The sequence below is a fragment of the Paroedura picta genome, chromosome 6 (assembly GCF_049243985.1).
Source record: "Paroedura picta isolate Pp20150507F chromosome 6, Ppicta_v3.0, whole genome shotgun sequence".
NCBI classification, from domain to species: Eukaryota; Metazoa; Chordata; class Lepidosauria; order Squamata; family Gekkonidae; genus Paroedura; species Paroedura picta.
Genome location: NC_135374.1, coordinates 76,923,195 through 76,938,952, shown reverse-complemented (window position 1 = coordinate 76,938,952; position 15,758 = coordinate 76,923,195). Strand labels below are relative to the sequence as shown.

General features: G+C 41.8%; 1 protein-coding gene across 1 annotated transcript in view; it reads right to left on the bottom strand.

The window, feature by feature from the left end:
- The window catches only part of ACE2 (angiotensin converting enzyme 2), a 32,384-nt gene that overhangs the window by 15,766 nt on the left and 860 nt on the right, over window positions 1-15,758 (bottom strand). The window contains exons 2-8 of the mRNA XM_077343174.1: window positions 13,362-13,520; window positions 11,084-11,177; window positions 9,652-9,795; window positions 8,295-8,407; window positions 7,377-7,485; window positions 2,613-2,710; window positions 1,933-2,102 (exon numbers count right to left, since the gene is read on the bottom strand). Coding sequence (XP_077199289.1) covers window positions 1,933-2,102; window positions 2,613-2,710; window positions 7,377-7,485; window positions 8,295-8,407; window positions 9,652-9,795; window positions 11,084-11,177; window positions 13,362-13,520 — 887 coding nt within the window. The remainder of the gene's footprint in view (window positions 1-1,932; window positions 2,103-2,612; window positions 2,711-7,376; window positions 7,486-8,294; window positions 8,408-9,651; window positions 9,796-11,083; window positions 11,178-13,361; window positions 13,521-15,758) is intronic.

The following is a 15,758-nucleotide window of genomic DNA, read 5'->3' as shown; positions in this document are numbered from 1 at the left end:
GCCCAAGCAAGCACAATTCTGTCAGATTTTGGAAGCTAAACTGGGCCACCCCTGGCTAGCACTTGGAAGGGTGGCCTCCAAGTAATACCAGGGTCATGATACGGAGACAGGCATGAAATAGCAAACAACCCCCAAATGTCTCTTGCCTGGCAGCCAGACAAACTTGGGATCTCCTGGTTATATTACACACATGCCATACAATAAATCATCATAATAAATAATGTTAAACTTGGGGAAAAAATAGAGCATACTTCTGTGGGAATCATTAAACAGAGTGGACAATGGATTAAGGATCATAAAGAATAAAGTACACTGGCAGTTCAACCCTGAGCAGAGTTATATCTTTCTAAGCCAATCTTACTTCAATGGAATTAGAAGGGTGTCACTCTGCATCGGATTAGAAAGGTGTAACTCCACATAGTATTGTACTGATAGAAACTTAAACATTAAGTCTCCATTAAAACATAATATTTTTCTTCTAACATGTGCCTTTTGGCAGATGGAGGAGGGGCCGTCTCCTGCTGCAAAACTGTGCTATAACTCAGTGGTCCCCAACCTTTTTATCATCGGGGACCACTCAACGTTGGGGACCACTCAATGCCTTTTACTGAGGCCCGGTGGGGGGGGGGTAGTTTACTCCTCTACTCTCAACCACTGCCCTGACGCTCTCTGATCACTATGGTAATGTTTAAACATCCCTTCAAAATAAGATACAGACACGCCACAACAATGAACATAAGGAACATTTTATTTTCATGGAAATTTTAACTCATGACAATGACAAATCAATGGGAACCCTGAGCTTGTTTCTCTGCAACGAGATAGTCCCATCTGGGAGTGATGGGAGACAATGACACTCGAAGTGTGTTGTAAAGGGCCGGGGGGGATGAAGTAAAGGGCCGGAGGGGGGGAGGCGTCCTTCGGGGCCCACCTCCAATTAGTCGAAGGACTACATGTGGTCCACGGCCCACAGGTTGGGGATCGCTACTATAACTGATGACCTAATAGTTCTTCTCCCTCTGTTTAATTACACTGGGGAAGTGTATAATAATAATGCCTAATGGTAGAAATAATGCAATGGTGTACAAAAAAAAAATGGTGATTGCACCGTGTAGTGTGGTTGACCTGAAATGAACACATTCAAATTCATTTGAAGATATGCAAAGAGACTGGTGAAGAAGATGTCAGCTGAACCACTCCATGCATAAAGCATATCTCTTTTGCTAACATAGTCTAATTTGCTCCTAAACTTATTGTATGCCTTGAATTGTGTTTGTACAGGGAAAATGTTAGTGAGAATTTTTACACCTCGTCTCAAGAAGTCTCTGCAAATTAATCTCTCTCTGTCTCTCTGTCTCTCTCCTGTCATCTGTCTTTATAGTCCCAGCCACCTTTTTGAGACAGGTTATTCTTCTGACATACAGGACTGGATTTAAAAAAACTGTAAGTAGAATTCTACTCATGAAATTGATCTTTTCTGTCACACTGTCTTCTATAGCATCCACACACACACACACACACACACACACACACTGCACCACCAAAAATATGTTCTTGAGGGATTCTCAGGAATCACTCTAATGCAAGTCACAGGTATTCCAGCTTGACTAGGACATCTGTGGAAATTATATACACACCTTCTACATGAGCAAAACTGCTTTCCCCTTCTTGCAAAAAGGCACTTTTGGATTCAGTCCATAGTGATTTTAACATAAGAAACTTAATGGCTAAATGTGCAATTGAATTCAAATATAAAACTCCTGTCTCTCAGCATACTTGTTCTTCAAATGTACACTCTCACAAACAAGCATTGAAGAAGAACTTTCAGATCAGGGATTCATATTTAGCATTCCATTCCTATTAAAAGGTTTTGTTCTCATGAATCTGGAGTTGTTAACAAAGGGGCAGACTCAGTTGTAGCATTTTCAGTACCTGTAGTCTCTTTTTCCCATATCCCAGGCAGTGGGATGACAGACAACTTTCCTGCCATCATTAGGTTCTTCAAGCATAGAATTTACCCAGAAGCCCTCTGTCATGTTGTAGAGGCCAACAGAGACAAAAAACTCCTCGGCAGCTTTAAAGATAGCTGTTACATTCCAGTTCTGAAAAAGACAGTTTTTCCTTATTTATTAATCATATTCTTACTAGATCCTCAAAACTCTGTCATTAGTATTCAGCCTCCTGTGCTTCTTTTGTTATTTTTAGGTTTGAATCCAAAAGTCCAGCTGGGTTCAGTTACCCTATTCTCTAAAGCGATTTCTCTTGCTGAGGTAATCTGTTGAGTTTAACAAGTTGCAATATTTGTATTTTTATCCCAGATCTTTGCTTGAAAATCAAAAAGGCAAAATTGTGGGGTAAGGTTCTAAACAAAAACAGAGATCATGAGATGGTTAGTTACAAGAAAGGGGTAGAACAGAAAAGTAGAAATATGATTGGATGGTATTTTCTACATCTAACTGGCTTAGCTGTTGTATTTTAGGTGAAATTTTAGCTACTGTGCACAGCCCTAAAGTAAAGCTATCAGAAGACTATCAAAATTAAGAAATCATAAGGCGTAACTACAGAAGAAATATTTATTATGTTGACACTTTGTATCCATGTTCTTGACTTACCTTTTCAACCATTGCAGAACTCACATCAATATTGGGTTTATTTGGATAGGGAATCATGAAGGGATATAAATTTGTCCAAAATCTACCCCACATGTCACCTTCAAAAGCAAAAAGGTAGAATTACAAGTAAGAACAAAATTAATAATATTAGCTATTTTTATGCATCTGCCTAAGTTGGAAGTTTTATGAACTGTAGTCCTGGCAGTTTTATTTGTCTGAAAATCAAGCATCCAGGGGCTCAAATCCAGTTGGGACAGTGGTATAAAGAGAAGGGGCTTCCCCTGCCAGGTGGAGTAGCCATACAGGTACTGAACAAGTGCTTGTAGGATTGTCCCGAAAAGGTAAATTACAGATCCCCAGAACTATTTCAGGCTAGAAAGAGGAAAGCTGCTTATCTCCAGTCAGCAGTGGGCGCTAGTGTTTCTGCCTTTTAGACAAAACAATTGCTGGGAACCCATTCATAAAACTCCCAAGGAAGAGTTTGTTTTTTCTGCGAAAGCCTATTTCCACATTGGAGCACCCACAAATTCCTTTTTCCTGTAGACAGGATTTATCATAGGATCCCCCCCCCTCTCTCATATATTACTTTTGCAAAGCCTCTGATTATTTCCACCTGACATATGTTGCAGACACTAACTTGCTCTTCATAAGACAGTAGAAAGGGCCCCGTTGCATCAGGTGAGTGGTCTACCTAGCCCACTGTGTTCTCACCAGCAGTGGCCAACTGATGCCCATGAAGTCCTGAAAGCAGGGCCACAAAGCCTCAGCTCTTGCCTGCCTGCTTTCAGTATGCAGAGGTGTACACATTCTGAACGTGGAGGGTTCCAGCTTAATTTTATTTAGCATCATTTATAATCCACCTTTCTCACTGAGACTCAAGGTGGATTATACAGTGTTAGTCAATGTAACCAACAGGATACATGTCATAAACAGTGTGATACACAACTAGGAGTGCAGAAATTTGAAAGAAACTGTTGTTTAAACAAAGCAAACCTGACATATTAATGCAGAATATTCTATTCTAGTCTATTCTATTCCATTCCATTCCATTCCATTCCATTCCATTCCATTCCAAGAAGAAACAGAGTGCATTTTTCTGGAGCAACCTATGATAGTGTATCCTTATTTCTTTCCTACAAATGCCTTCATTTTCAAAATCCCAGGAGTATGGGAGCCTCCCTGACCTCCTCTGGCAGGCCCTTCCACAGGATGGGGGCCACTACAGAGAAGACACATTTTTGGGCAAGAGCAGGGGCCATTCCGCACCAGGATCTATGTAGCAAATTGGTTGCAGAAGGAAAAAAGGCAATTTTAAATAGTGGAATTCGTCGTTATGCATACCTGCCTTTGTAGTGGAATCCAGTTGCGTTTCTATCGTTTCCCACAGGTTTCCGGTCTCGGCAAAAATTGCTAGCCAGGAAGTGATATTGCTGAGCTTTGTCCCACCCCTGGTCATCAAGCAGCCAATGGGCAGCCGTTATCATGCTCCCAAAAAGCCCCTTTCCCTTTAAGGAAGGTTTAAAAAAAAAAAAAACGACACACGTTGCAACGAATCTGCGTTGATTCGTTGCAACGGAGAGACCCATCTAGCTAGCAGGTGGTGTTTGAGCTGCCGTTTCATCGTTGCCACGCTCCCCCCGAGTGAAAAAAAATACCCCCCCCGGGCGTGATTTTCGGCCAAAAATAGAGTGAAAAATAAAGGGAAAATAAACTAGCAAACAGGGCTGCGTGTTGCTTGGTGCTTGGTGACTTAAAACAGCTCTGGGGAGGGACTGCAGCCAGGGAAGCCTCGCTGGGTAAACGAAGGCTCGCCGGTGCGTTGATCTCCGCTTGCTCCGAGAAAAAAAAAATGGCGATCGCTTCGCCGGAAGATCAGAGGAGAGAGCCAGGGGGAGGGGCTTTGCAGAAACCGCAACAATGGTAACGTACAGAACTTTCCCGCTAGTGTTGCAGATTGGTTGCAAGAGTGTAGCGCTTTCCGGAGGGTGAATCCACTTTTTGGGATTTCCCTGAAAGCGCTACAACAAAGCACTTTCTGCGGATTGGTTTCAGGAGTGTTGCAGATTGTCAATGACGTTGTGCATAACAGCAAATCAGTAGTGATTTCAATTTGCAACCATTGTGCAATTTTGAACGAGTGCGGAATGGCCCCAGGAATTGATCTTCCCCATTTGTTGGGTGGCACCAACAGAAGGCCCTGCTTAGATGAGCAAATTGTGGCAGAACACAGATGGAAAAATGGTCATGCAGTTAGGAGGGTCCAAGGCAATGAAGGGCTCTGTATATAATAGCCAATACTTTGAGTTGAGTTCAGTTACAGATAGGCAGTGGTTGATGACAGCATTCCAGTAGAACTATTCAAAATCTTAAAAGACGATGCAGTAAAAGTGCTACACTCAATATGCCAGCAAATTTGGAAAACTCAACAATGGCCACAGGATTGGAAAAGGTCAGTTTACATTCTAATCCCAAAGAAGGGCAATGCCAAAGAATGTTCAAACTACTACACCATTGCACTCATTTCTCATGCTAGCAAAGTTATGTTCAAAATCCTACAAGCTAGGCTCCAGCAATATGTGGACCGAGAACTTCCGGAAATACAGGCAGGATTTCGAAGAGGCAGAGGAACTAGAGATCAAATTGCCAACTTACGCTGGATCATGGAGAAAGCTAGGGAGTTCCAGAAAAACATCTACTTCTGCTTCATTGACTATGCTAAAGCCTTTGATTGTGTAGAGCACAACAAATTGTAGCAAGTTCTTAAAGAGATGGGAATACCAGAACATCTTATTTGTATCTTGAGAAACCTATATGCTGGTCAAGAAGCAACTGTGAGAACCGGGCATGGAATCACTGATTGGTTCAAAATTGAGAAAGGAGTTCGGCAAGACTATATATTGTTGCCTTGCCTATTTAACTTGCATGCGGAGCACATCATGAGAAAGGCGGGGTTAGATGAGTCACAAATTGGGATCAAGATTGCAGAGAGAAATATCAACAACCTCAGATATGCAAATGATACCACTCTAATGGCAGAAAGCGAAGAGGCACTAAAGAGCCTTGATGTGGGTGAAGAAGGAGAGTGCAAAAGTTGGCTTGAAACTCAACATCAAGAAAACGAAGATCATGGCATCCGGCCCTCTCAATTCCTGGCAAATAGATGGGGAAGAAATGGAGATACTGACATATTTTATTTTCCTGGGCTCCAAGATCACTACAGATGGGGACTGCATCAAAGAAATTAAAAGACGCTTGCTCCTGGGGAGGAAAGCTATGGCAAATCTAGACAGCATCCTAAAAAGCAGGGACATCACCCTGCCAAAAAAAGTGCGTCTAGTCAAGGCTATGGTGTTCCCAGTTGCAATGTATGGCTGCAAAATTTGGACCATAAGAAAGGCCGAGTGTCAAAGAATTGAGGCTTTTGAACTCTAGTGCTGGAGAAGACTCTTGCGAGTCCCTTAGACTGCAAGGTGAACAAACCGGACAGTCCTAAAGGAGATCAGCCCTGACTGCTCCTTAGAAGGCCAGATCCTGAAGATGAAACTCAAATACTTTGGCCACCTCATGAGAAGGAAGGACTCCCTGGAGAAGAGCCTAATGCTGGGAGCGATTGAGGGCAAAAGAAGAAGGGGACGACAGAGAATGAGGTGGCTGGATGGAGTCACTGAAGCAGTCGGTGCAAACTTAAATGGACTCCGGGGAATGGTAGAGGACAGGAAGGCCTGGAGGTTGCGATGGGTCGGACAAGACTTCGCACCTAACAACAACTGATAGGCAGCCCAATGGAGTGACTGCAGAATCCAAGTAATAAGTTGCTCTGCCTAGCTCCTGAAAACAATTGATCTGCCGTATTCTGCACCAACTAGAGTCTCTGACTCTATTTTTATTTATTTTTAAAACGCCATGAAATGTTTTAATGCTCTGATGTTCACCACCTTGGAGAAACTGTATTGTGTAGAAAGACAGCACAGAAATGTTTTAAATAAATACATAATTAAAAACAAAGAAGACAGAGGAGGAGGAGGAGGAGGAATTGGTTCTTTTATGCCACTTTTCTCTACCCGAAGGAGTCTCAAAGCAGCTTACATTTGCCTTCCTTTTTCTCTCCCACAACAGACACCCTGTGAGGTGGGTGAGGCCGAGAGAGCCCTGATATCACTGCTCGGTCAGAACAGCTTTATCAGTACTGTGGCGAGCCCAAGGTCAGACAGCTGGTTACATGTGGAGGAACACAGAATCAAACCTGGCTTGCCATATTAGAAGTCCGCACTCCTAACCACTGCACCAAGCTGCCCTTAGTCCACTATAGCCATCCCTGCCAATTCTACAAATTGTTATGTTTGTACTTCCTTTTATTTGCCCTGAGACTCCTCATCAACTTCCTCCTCCTTCACAACAAGCTGCAAACCCTAGCATTACAGGACAGGGGTCCTTCTAAGCAAAATTTTATAATGCTCTATCAGCCCCTCCTCTTTCTTCCTGTATCTTGAAAACATCCAGAAACTTCCTTATGGGCAAGTGTTCATTTTGGTTGTACTTTACTCCGTCTTTTTTCCGTTCTAAGATATCCTATTTGAGATGGGGTGGGCGGGCTGATTTTCCTGATCAAATTCAGCAGGAAGAACAAGTTAGATGGGACAGTAATGCCAACAAATAATAGCAGTAATTTTCCTTATATATAAACAGCCTGTTGCTGTTCACAAACCATTCTCTTGCTTTCAGCATGACACGTCATAGGTATGGGTGACACTTGTATTTTCATACCAAGCAAATGAGCTGGAAGACATCCTTTGGAGTCAATACGGTGTGAGCCATATGTTTTCTGCAGATTACTCCTCACATAAGCATGCAGCTGCTCATACAAAGGTTTTATCTGGAGAGAATCAAAAATGAGAAATATATAAGTTCTATTGTTGGTTTGGAAATCTAGGTTCTCAAAGACATTTATCTCACATTTATGTGTACCCTGCTATTCCTCACACCAATGCAATGAAGTAAGCTAGGCTGATATACTGATCTCCTCAGTGAGTTTTATAGCTGAATCTTTCTAGTCTCCCTAGCCAGGTATCCCTAGTCCAAATCCATCCTCAGTCTGTCTCCCATTCACTATATTTACTAGAACTTCCCTTGTTCAGTAGATATGAATAATTCACCTGGATGACTCCAAAACCCACCAAGGCCAGTATCTAATTCCTGGACAATTAAAAACTTGTTAAGGCAACTTCTCCAGCCCCTGAAGTTAGAAGTGATTGTCTCTGAACTTGGATATACCAATACTCATGTGCCTTGGAAGAAGGTGCCTAGACCAACTAATATTCTGAATCATGCTTTAGCATAGCAATTGACAGTGCCATCCCAAGCAGGGTTAATCCTTCTAAGGCATTTGAAATCTGTGGGTACAATGTTTAGGACATGGTTACCAAGTCCCCCTTGGCCATTGACAGGGGATGGGAGGTAGTGTTGCTAGATCCAGATTAGGAAACTCCGGGAGATATGGGGATGGAACGTGGGTAGAACAGAGACCTCAGTGGGGTTTCATGCCACCAATTCACCCTCCAAGACATCCATCTTCTCCAGGGGAACTGATCTCTGTAGTTTGAAGATGAGTTGTAGTTCTGGTGGATCCTTAGGTCCCATCTAGTGGCTGGTATCCCTCGTTTAGAGTTTTACTGTGAGTCTTACTTGTTTAAATGTTTCGTCTACATCAATGATCAGCTGCTCACGACTGTACCGATACTCTTCTGGATAATCTGTTTCATAATTTCCTCTCCAGTAGTCTCCATAGTCAAAATAACCTGAAAAGCAAAACCATGCAGTTATTATTTGAGAACAGTAAATCACAAACTACAGGTTCTGATCAGATGTGACTCCAAATTAATTTAATTCATCCACACTATCAAATGCTATCAAATGCTGACAGATAGATTCAGGTAAGCAGCCATGTTGGTCTGAAGCAGCAGAACAAAGTTAGAGTCCAGGAGTAACTTTAAGAGCAACAAAGTTGTATTCAAGCAACACGTTTTTGTGTGCAAGCACACTTCTTCAATCAGTTATCAAATGCTATTAGGCAAGGTGGCTAAATGAAATTTGTGTGGTCAAAGGCTCTGCGACGCTGACTACTGGTTTGTAACTGCTGAGGACTAACACAAGAGAAAGGTTGTTGTTTGTGGCCTTCTGTGAGGAACCTGGTTAGCCAATGTAGGAAACAGCAGAAATATACAGGAGTTCAGTAACACCTTTAAAACAAATCCAATTTTATTCTAGAATAAACATTCGAGGACTGGAACCTCTTTCATCTGATGTCGATATGTATGTATGTAACAATTCTATATGACATTCAAGAAGGACAAGAAACATGGCCTTCAGGCCATGCGGATCATGTTTTCTCTATAATCTTTTATAGTAATATAGATATTTATAGAAATATCTGCCAGTTGAGGCATCTGCTGAAGTCACCTCTAGTTTACAAAAACTTATGCTGGAATAAAATCTTTTTAGACTTTAATGATGCCTAACATTGCACTGTCAATGCTCAGGTTTCAGGGAACAATGGTTTAGAAAGCATTGCCATGAGTTAAACAACAATCTTAAAGATGTAGCACCATTACCTCTCATATTATGTGACATTTCCTTTCTGTATAACCATCATTTCAGCAATGGAGCTATTTTCCAATGAGGTACCTTGTCCATTGCAGAAAAACAGCAGTGAACGCTTAAAAACTAAAAGGTACATTGCAGATTGGGCTTTCATGGCTCAGGGCCCACTTCATCATGGGAACGAGAGGGGCTTCAAACACGTTACTGTGACCTGGTGCCCCATCAATCAACTGTGCATTCATTTGACATTTGCCCATGGGATTTGTACTCTTACATAAAATAAGTGCAAGGTACACATTATTTAAAACAAATCCATTAATGAAATATTCTCATTTAGCAGTAGTCTATATCTCCAGTCATCCACAAAAGGGACATGAACACAGAAGTGGGCTAAGAATTCCATTCAGCAAGAAAGTAAAGAGAAAAGATGATTGTAACTTACTATTCCCCCTTGCAGCCTCATTCTTCAGTTCAACATATTCTTCATATAAAGGCCTCATCTTCTTGCCAATGTCAGCTCTCCAGCCTTGCCAAGCCCACAGTCTCTCTGAATAATCAATACTGTTGGCCATTATAACATCCAGACCTATCATCATAAGCAAAGAATCACAATGACACAAAATCTTGATTTGCCTATAGGGTGCATATATGTATCTGATGGAGAAGGCCATCTTAAATCTTTTTAAAATATGTGCAGAGAAAAACATGGCTGAGACCTTACCTCTTGCTGCCCACTGATGCACCGGAGGAGCCAGGTGGAGAGGGAGGACACGCAGGGTGGACGAGCCCAGGGGAACATGCAGGAGGAGTGGAGTCATTGCATTGCCCTGGGGCAGGGTTAGGAGGTGCAGGCACAGGGCACTTTAAAAGGCACCACATGCAAGAAGCCTGGCCTCTTTCGCCCGAGCCACCACTGGGGCAGCTTCCCTCCTCCCCATCCTATCTTTGCTAATACTGTTTATGTTTTTGTATGGGCCACTATATTCAATCTGCCTTTCATCACAGCTTGTGGTTTGGCATGAAATGGAGCCTGTTTGGTGGGAGTTCAGTCTGCACATCAGACTGCCCAGGTAAGGGGCCTCTTTAGGAGGTAGCAGGTCTGCGAGCAAGGCCAACTCAGCAGGGTAGGCTGGGAGCTCGCAGTGCCAGGTAGCCCGGGGTGGGACAAAGGGAGTGGGCTCCTCTCCTTGGCACCCCAGGGTTTACAGTACTGGGTAGCCTGAGGTAGGGGCAAGGTGGGACAATTCCCTCCAGGGAATCCAGCAGCAAGGGCACCCACATTCCTGGTGGGTGAACCAGGTGGGCCCCAGGAAGCTGCTGGATGCTCCCCTTGGATGGAACCTGCATTTCCAGGGCCTCAGGGCACTACTGGCATCTGAGTTCTTGGGGCCAGCTGACTGCAAATCACACTCCCTCTCCCATGTTGCACCAACACTCCTGTGGAGTTAATAATAAAGCAGTGGCCTTGTTTAAGCCAATGGAAATGTGTGCCTGCCTTTCTTGAGCCCAGGGTGTCCTTCTGCAAGTCAAATTAAGTGGGTCCAGTGACAGAGTGGTCAGATCATCTTTATTGTCTCTATGCTGACAAAAAATATGGTAGAATTCATTTGTCCTTATTGTTGTTCCTTCCTTCAAATCAAATAAACAAATTAAAATGTAAAAGCCTATTTTATTTTATTCATTAATTAGGCCACAAAAAGTGGCTGTAGCACTGCATAATAAACTAATGAAAATACTAAAAACACACAGGCTTGGCTTCTACAAATGTGAAGATATTAAATGTACATTGAAAGACATATTCAGTTATACAGTTATTACCATTGCTGCAGACTTTATGTTAAGGTCACAGTAGATGCTTATTGTTTATACTTCACCTGGTTCCAGAGGCAGACATGTTGAGACGTTTCCCAACTTGCACACAGTCCCAGTACTGTAAATTGTACTCATCGCATTTAAAATTCTGTTCAGCTGAAATTTAAATTGGAAGAATATAATTGAAAATGAGAATACATTGTAACCCATATCATTTTTGTTTTAATGGTTTCAATCCATTTAGGATTTAGGCCTAGGGAGCCAAAGGTTACTGAGCATGAGCAGTAAGTCAGTCAGTCAGTAACCTTTTATTGGCATAAAATATGTATAAGACATATAAAAATAGGGTTTAAAATTTCAACAAAATAATAAAATAGGGTTACATAACCAAACAGATCTTAAAATGATTAAATAAACTATAAAAGATAAAATACAAGGTAGGCAGCATATTATAAAAGCATCTTAGTTAAAACTCTGGCAGCTAAAATGGTTACCTCTGGGTCTTTGTCAGAGAGCAGAAATTGCAAGGTCATAGATTTACTTACAGAAGGCAGTAAGTTAAGTTGCTCACATATTAGTTGCAGTGAGCCTGGCAGGAGGAGAGAGAAGGCCCAGAGCTTGACTGAGGGAAACTGCTAATTCCCAGGGATCCCCAGTTGCCATCTGGATAGTGGCATCCCTACATTAGACTGGCTGGCAGATTCTGGGTCTGCAGTTTGCCATAAAACTCCACCCAGCAGTGTGCTGACTCTTGCACAAGCTCTTGCATAAGCAGTTGTAGAACATCACTAGCAGCCATTCCCCTTTCCTTCTTGACTTACACCTAAGCCATTTCAGTGTCACATAATGTGCTTTCAAGATAGTCATTTAGCATGCCTAAATAGACATTGCACATCGGGTGACTGCCCCTTCTTAGAAGCTATGGGGAAGGAGATGTACAAACAGTCTTGCCTCCACACAAACTGTTCCAGAGCAATTCTAAACAGTCTCACACAACTGACAGCAATGTAATCAGAAGGCATGTTACTTTGCTTAGGATCACACAGTTGCCTATGTTTCTGAAAGCTGACTACATGTCATTTGTGCCTATGCAGAAACTTCTACTTGCAGGGCAGGGGGGGGTGCAAGAGTATAGCACCAGGTTTCAGGTTGGGACTCTTCTCTGGTACCACCCTCTCCCACCCAGCAAACGCTGCCGGGTTGTTTATGGCGTCGGCTGATCTTACTGAGGTAGAAATAATAATGAAAAAGAGGATAGCATAACAAGAACTCCCAACAGTATAACCAGAGGTATAGAAGGTCTTTCTGCTTGTTGCGCCTGTTTGTGCAGTGCTTTAGTGCTATGAAAACTGGAAAGCAAGTTATAGAAACCACTATGCAACCACAATTCATCCAAACTTGGAGTTGTTAAGCAGAGAACCGTTCAGTTTTCAAGCCTCCTATGTACTGCAAATCCTTTGCATGTTTACTCAGAATTCACAGGAATTTTCTCCTAAGTAGGATTGAGGCCTTAGAGATTTGTTCTTAAATAATGTGTCCTCAAATAACCCTTTAAGTACTTACTACTTACATTTCCTTGCAGATGAATAGTTATGTGTTTTTAATTGCCTTTCCTTATTTAAAAATATGGATGCAGGTTATGAACTTTGACTCTGCTGCTATTTCCTTTTTTTTTAATGTTTTAAATTAAAGGCTATTTTGGAGCCAATTTAAATGTATTATGAAGCATATCCACATTAGCTCTCTGAACACACAAAAAAGTTTTTGATGTCTTCTACACAAAAATGGTAGAGGAAAGTTTTATCATATGTAATGGCTACTTCACATTCACCCATCTCAAAATGCTCAACCACCAATGCATGTTGACTTGGAGAGAGTATAATGAATCTTGCTCCTGAGTACACACGTAGTACGGGACATAGAGTAGAATGGGACAAATAGAATTGGGGCTATGTATCCTTTAGTCTTTTTAGGAAATGGGGGAGTAAAACTGCAAAATATCATCTTGTTAAAAAGACTGGTCTGTGAGTTCTATGTATGACTATGTCATATGAATGTGTATGCATTTCTATAATTTTTATTATTTCTATTTGTATTGGCAGAATAAAAATTGGGAACATGAATTATTTTATGACTATTCTCTTTACAGATTTAGAATAACCAATGTCAAGATAGGCTAGAATGACAACTGATCACCAGGCCACAGAGATGAAGGATGGACTCTTGGGGGTTCCATCACCTCTGAGTTCCCTGCCCTCCCAAAAGTTCCCTCCCCAGACATCACACCCAAATATCTAGGCATATAGCTACACAGACAGTTTACTGGGATTCAGAAAGTACTTTGTTCTGTTTTTCTTCTGATAATACTGAAGATCCTTTGTACTGCAGAGACTGAATCTGGAGTTTGATATGGGGATCAGAAATGCTATTCACATCAAAACCACTGGCATTTTGGGAGGCTGCTTCATAAAATGTTGACCACTTGGAGGCCACTTCTCCCTGGAAAAGATTCATTTGAATTCTGAATTATTCATTTTCAAGAAAATAACAGCAAATGTTTGACTAGGAAAATTTGATTTGATACGGCAGCATTGCCTTTATGAAATTCACTATTAAAATTCTTGTGGTCAATTTAAACAATTTCTAGTAATAAGAAACAAATGTATTTGCCCGTCTTAGACATATTACTATAATGTCTGCAATCCACTTTTAACCTAAAAAAGGAATTCATCTTTCTCTAAGGACTATGAGGAATGCTGAACATCCACAGGTTCTATAATCCCCAAGACATAACTAAGGGCCAAAATTCGTCCAAAATAGCACAATGGTTACTAATTGAAATCGCTACAGTTTTGACGTTATGCACAACGTCGTTGACAATCTCCAACACTCCTGAAACCAATCCGCAAAAAGCGCTTCGTTGTAGCGCTTTCAGGGAAATCCCAAAAAGTGGATTCACCCTCCGGAAAGCACTACACTCCTGCAACCAATGTGCAACACTAGCAGGAAAGTTCTGTGCGTTACCATTGTTGCAGTTTCTGCAAAGTCCCTCCCCCTGGCTCTCTCCTCTGATCTTCCGGCGAAGCGATTGCCATTTTTTTTCTCCGAGCGAGCGGAGATCAACACACCGGCAAGCCTTCGTTTACCCAGTGAGGCTTCCCCGGCTGCAGTCCCTCTGTTTAAAGTCACCAAGCACAAGCATCGCAGAGGCCCGTTTGCTGGTTTATTTTCACTTTATTTTTCACACTGTTTTCGGCCGAAAATCGCGCCCGTGAGGGGGGGGATTTTTTTTTTCACTGGGGGGGGAGCGTGGCAATGATGAAATGGCAGCTCAAACATCACCCGCTAGCTGGATGGGTCTCTCCATTGCAACGAATCAACGCATATTCGTTGCAACGGGTGTGTGTGTGTTTTTTTTTTTAATCCTTCCTTAAAGGGAAAGGGGCTGTTTGGGAGCATGATAACGGCCACCCATTGGCTGCTTGACGGCCAGGGGCGGGACACAGCAATAGCGCTTCCTTTCTAGCGATTTTTGCCAAGACCGGAACCCAGTGGGAAACGATAGAAACGCAACTGGATTCCACTACAAAGGCAGGTATGCATAATGACGAATTAAAATGGAGATTTTTCGTTCCGCAAACAATTTGCAACATGGATCCCGGTGCGGAATGGCCCTAAGAAATAAACTAAACAAAGCAGGCATATCGATCCAGCTATTGGAACATCATTTTCTGCTTGGTTGTTTGCTTTGCTTTGTTAGACATATAGTTGTTTAATACAGGAAACTATCCCTGTGTTGGCTTTTGAATTAAATATCCAAAATAATTTCAGGTGTATACTTGCCATGTGTCATGTGGGTGCTGGTTGTGAGTGTGTATTAGACAATACATTTGCCATTAAAACTATATTCATGGGGTTGCCTTGGACCCCATTTTTGGGAAAAGCAGATGTCAGCATTTAAATAAAGTAGTTAATAATACTGGCAGTTACACTAAATATTCTACTTGTTCTTGATAGACATCATGACAACCTGAGTAGTCTTCTGTGCATCTTTAATTTTCTTTGAATTGTGAGAGTCAGATGCTTTCCACCTATAAGGATCATATGTTAGTCATGATTATTAGAAAGAATCTGTGGGATAGTGGGTTTATTAGATTAAGATATAGCTAGGTGAAGCTGACAGCATCATTGCATACCAAAAGACTATACCAAAAACAATTTGTTGAAAACATGTGGTGACTAACTTAAAAAATTTCAGATGGCACATGGCAAGAAAAATTAACTCATATCTAATTCTCATTGAAAGCATAGCAATGTAATTCTACGCATCTACTCAGAATTAGGTTCCATTTCCAGGTAAATGTGCATAGGATCACATCCTTAATGATTGACAATCAATAACTAACATAAGTCTGTTTCAGTAGGAGTTGGTCATGTTGGCTGATTAGTTAATGTCTGCAGGACTGTGTCTGCTACTGTAGATGCTAGAAAGTGAGAAGCAGGGAGGACCTTATGCTGCAGCAGGACATAATAGCAGAGAGATCCTTCTAGCAGTTTGGGCAATAAGTGCTTTATCTATCTTTGGGAATCTACAGATAATACTATTATAGAAAATCTCCATTGCATTCTAAGAGGCCTATACGTGCACTGTTCTTTGCTCACTGTAAATACTATTTTGTGTTGTCCATCTTGAAATGGATTTACCATCTTGATCCATATGGACCACATTTGTGGTAT